This window comes from Priapulus caudatus, unplaced genomic scaffold (genome assembly GCF_000485595.1).
Source record: "Priapulus caudatus unplaced genomic scaffold, Priapulus_caudatus-5.0.1 Scaffold1198, whole genome shotgun sequence".
Lineage (NCBI taxonomy): Eukaryota > Metazoa > Priapulida > Priapulimorpha > Priapulimorphida > Priapulidae > Priapulus > Priapulus caudatus.
This window is the reverse complement of record NW_014578259.1, coordinates 32,002-35,444: the sequence shown is the minus strand read 5'-3', so window position 1 is coordinate 35,444 and position 3,443 is coordinate 32,002. Positions and strand designations below refer to the sequence as shown.

The 3,443-nt window shown below is 53.2% G+C and overlaps 1 protein-coding gene across 1 annotated transcript in view; it reads left to right on the top strand.

Annotated features, from left to right (window-relative positions):
- Positions 1-3,136, top strand: part of LOC106815773 (ectonucleotide pyrophosphatase/phosphodiesterase family member 5-like) — a 16,816-nt gene extending 13,680 nt beyond the window's left edge. Inside the window, 3 exon segments of the mRNA XM_014820280.1 lie at positions 644-772; positions 1,048-1,235; positions 3,103-3,136. Coding sequence (XP_014675766.1) covers positions 644-772; positions 1,048-1,193 — 275 coding nt within the window. The 3' untranslated portion in view covers positions 1,194-1,235; positions 3,103-3,136.
- Positions 3,137-3,443: the final 307 nt, after the last annotated feature.

Sequence of the window (3,443 nt, the reverse complement as noted above, 5' to 3'; positions counted from 1 at the left end):
CTACAGTGTATCATCCCTACACCCCTCCCCCCTCCCTCTCGCTACAGTGTATCATCCCTACACCCCTCTCTATACATACACTCTGGTATGTACGCACTTGTCGGAGAAATTAATTGCGCAACGAACCCACACAGCTGATGGGTAGCCAATGGATTGCACGTGCACGGTGCACTACTGTTTTTATTTAGGCCAAGTAAAGCATTGTTTCTTGTTGCGATTCGCATTCTCAGAATCTGCTTCCAGTAACCCACACGTACCCACACACACACGTGCACGCGCACGGGCACACGCACACGCACACGCACACGCGCACACTCACACGCGCACGCGCACGCGCACATGCACACACACGTCACACACGCACACACACACGCACACGCACACGCACACGGCAATCAGCAGAGCACCCCCTTGCGTAATCATGGGTGTACGTGTCGCAAGATCTCTGTGTGAGATGGATGTCCAGACGCGTAGCCACGGCCTTATTTTTATTGGTGGCCAGGCGGGCCACCAACCCGACAGTTTCAGGTGGCCCGACGCCGTTTCAGGTGGCCATTGGCACCCGGACCACCGTTAAAGTCGAGCCCTGATATATATATATATATTATGGCGGACACAAATGACCACGACATCTTTCCTGCAGGACTCACGCCGGCACCAAACAACGGTTCGCTGGCCAATGTGAAGCATCTACTGAAGAGGAAGCCGATCATGGAGCAGGCAGCTTCCTTTCTTAGTGCACAGTCGTTTGCCGGCATCATAGGAATTTTCGGTGAGCAAGGGGGCGAGAGTAAGAGATGGCGACAGAGAGAGAGAGAGAGATAAAGGCATAGTGAGAGGGAGAGAGAGAGAGAGGGAGAGAGAGGGAGGGAGAGAGAGAGAGAGAGAGAGAGAGAGAGAGGGAGGGAGAGAGAGAGAGAGAGAGATGGAGAGAGAGGGAAGGGGGCAGAGACAGAGAGACAGAGAGAGAGAACATCTATATGTTATAATCGCCCCCTCGCGTTGTTGCACCCGGTTGTCGCCACCAGGTGTCGTCTCTGTCCACAGCCGGAGTAGAGGTGGTCGCCGTCGTCGTGGTTACGGCGGTCGTGCTCGTGCGACGTCACTACAAGCGGCGCGCTCGTCTCCAGGGCGACAACATCGTGATTGGCTACAGCACACTCGGCCACGGGGAGGCGAACCTGTACGGCTAGCAACGCCGACGCGCGCGCGGTAGTAGCGATTGGTTACCGTCGGTGAGTCGCAGGCGAGTGCCGCCAGGGTGCGCCGCCGCTGTGCACCTACTAACCGGTTGTCGCCTCTGTCGTTTCTTATAGGCGGACTAACAACTGTGATACGTGACTAACCCGTCTTCGTTCGTGGCGGAATTTCTCGCAGGGGACCTGCATCGCTTATAGTTGTGACTCACTACTGCTGTGCGTAGAATCTCTGTTGTAGGGCTCTAAGATCGGCTACGTGTGTCAGACTAACGTGGGGAATCGCCAGGGTTCTGCCCTGATCCTCTCCTGGCTCCTGCTTATCCCGTTCTTGACCCGCTCATTCGTGGTGATCCTCGCAGTAGTTAAAGGACAATTGAAGTCAAATTTTCTAACTTCTGTAACGTTTTTATACATAGAAATACATTCAATAACGTATTCCATTTCAAATCCGGCGCCGAATTAGTAATAAAATACTGAATAGTAATCTAGGTTATGTGACATCACGGCCCTAAGTTGAGCGATGCCACGCTAACGCAAGTTGAGTGTTGTGTATAAGATGGAAACAGAAAGCGATGATTTCAATGATTCTAGTGATTACTCAGATGATGATGATATTTATAGTGATTTACCAGTTGGATATAGGTTTGAGCTTGAATATACACAAGAAGAAATTGAGGAGTGGTGAGGAAAAGGTGATCCCTGCAGTGGTTAACACGCGATCGCTAATGCTGTTGGGAGATCGAAGCTACCCTAAAATTGCTTTTCCGTTCACTCGCTCGCAGCGATTCCGGAGATGTGGTCCGGAAACTGTTGAAGCGCGTTGAGCGAATCTATCCACGAGTGAGGTTTATTGCCTCCTTGCGGTGATTTCGTGACTCAGATGTGGGGTTACCGATGAGCCTGCCTAGGGCGCGAAGGGCGTAGAACTCTTTGCAATACAGTAAAACCCGTATATAAGAACCTAGTGATTAAGAACCTGTTAGGCTAACTTGTAGAAATGCAGACCTGTGCTTCTACGCGTTTTTTTTTACTTTACTAATCCTGTATGCACTTTCGTCACATTACACTTCGTCTAACTGCACTTCTACAGCGTGGCTGAGCTACAGAGATAGAGCGGAGCTGCTGTCACGGCTACTGTGGCTGCGTTGTCAAAGGCGTGCATGCGATTATGTGGTTGCGAGTTGAGCGAGGGGATGAGAAAGATGAAGCGGGTAGTCTGAAAGGGAGAGAGAGAGAGAGAGAGAGAGAGAGAGAGAGAGAGAGAGAGAGAGAGAGAGAGAGAGAGAGAGAGAGAGAGAGAGAGAGAGAGAGAGAGAGAGAGAGAGAGAGAGAGAGAGAGTACGAGAGAGTGAGAGTGAGAGTGAGAAGTGCGACAAGAGAGAGAGAGAAGAGAGAGAGAGTAGAGAGAGAGGAGAGAGAGAGAAGAGAGAGAGAGAGAGAGAGAGAGAGACGAGAGAGAGAGAAGAGAGAGAGAAAGCCCAGAAGAGCGAAATTTTTGAGAGAAAGAGCGAGAGAGGGAGATAGAGAGAAGAGAGCGAGAGAGAGAGAGGGAGAGAGAGAGCCGAGAGAGCGGGGGGAGCGAGAGAGAGAGAAGAGGCGAGAGAGAGAGAGAGAGAGAGAGAGAGAGAGAGAGAGAGAGAGAGAGAGAGAGAGAGAGAGAGAGGAGGACGCATGCTAGTAGCAAGAAAGGTTGGATGTTACTGACACTGTTCGGTTGACAATTGGCTCTTGACAATGCACCTACATTGACACCATGTTTGACACCATACGTTGACACTCATAAGTTGACACTCATACGTTGACACTCAGAAACCACACGCTGTCGCCGTCGGCGATTCCGACACGTTAACATCGCCGCTCCCGTTCCTCCTCCGCTGACGCTCTCTTGTTTCTTCTCCCGCAGTCGGCGCCGTCGCGGGGGCGCTGCTCGTCACGGCGGCCATCGTCGCCACGCGCTACGCGTGGCGGCGCCACCATAGCCGCCGCATCACGATGCGGCCGATGCGAGACATCGGCTACCAGCCGCTGGACACGGACGTCCGCAGCCCGCTGCTGGGATCCGACCTCGACGCCTTATGACGACCACCGGCGCCACCTGCGGGGCGGGATCGGTAAACTTCGACGTGCCAACCCTCGCCTCGAATCGCGCCTCGGCGCCGTGTGACGACCGCCGGCGCCACCTACGGGTGCGATCAGTGAATTTTATCGCATCGACCCTCCGCTCAGATCCGACCTCGGTGCTGC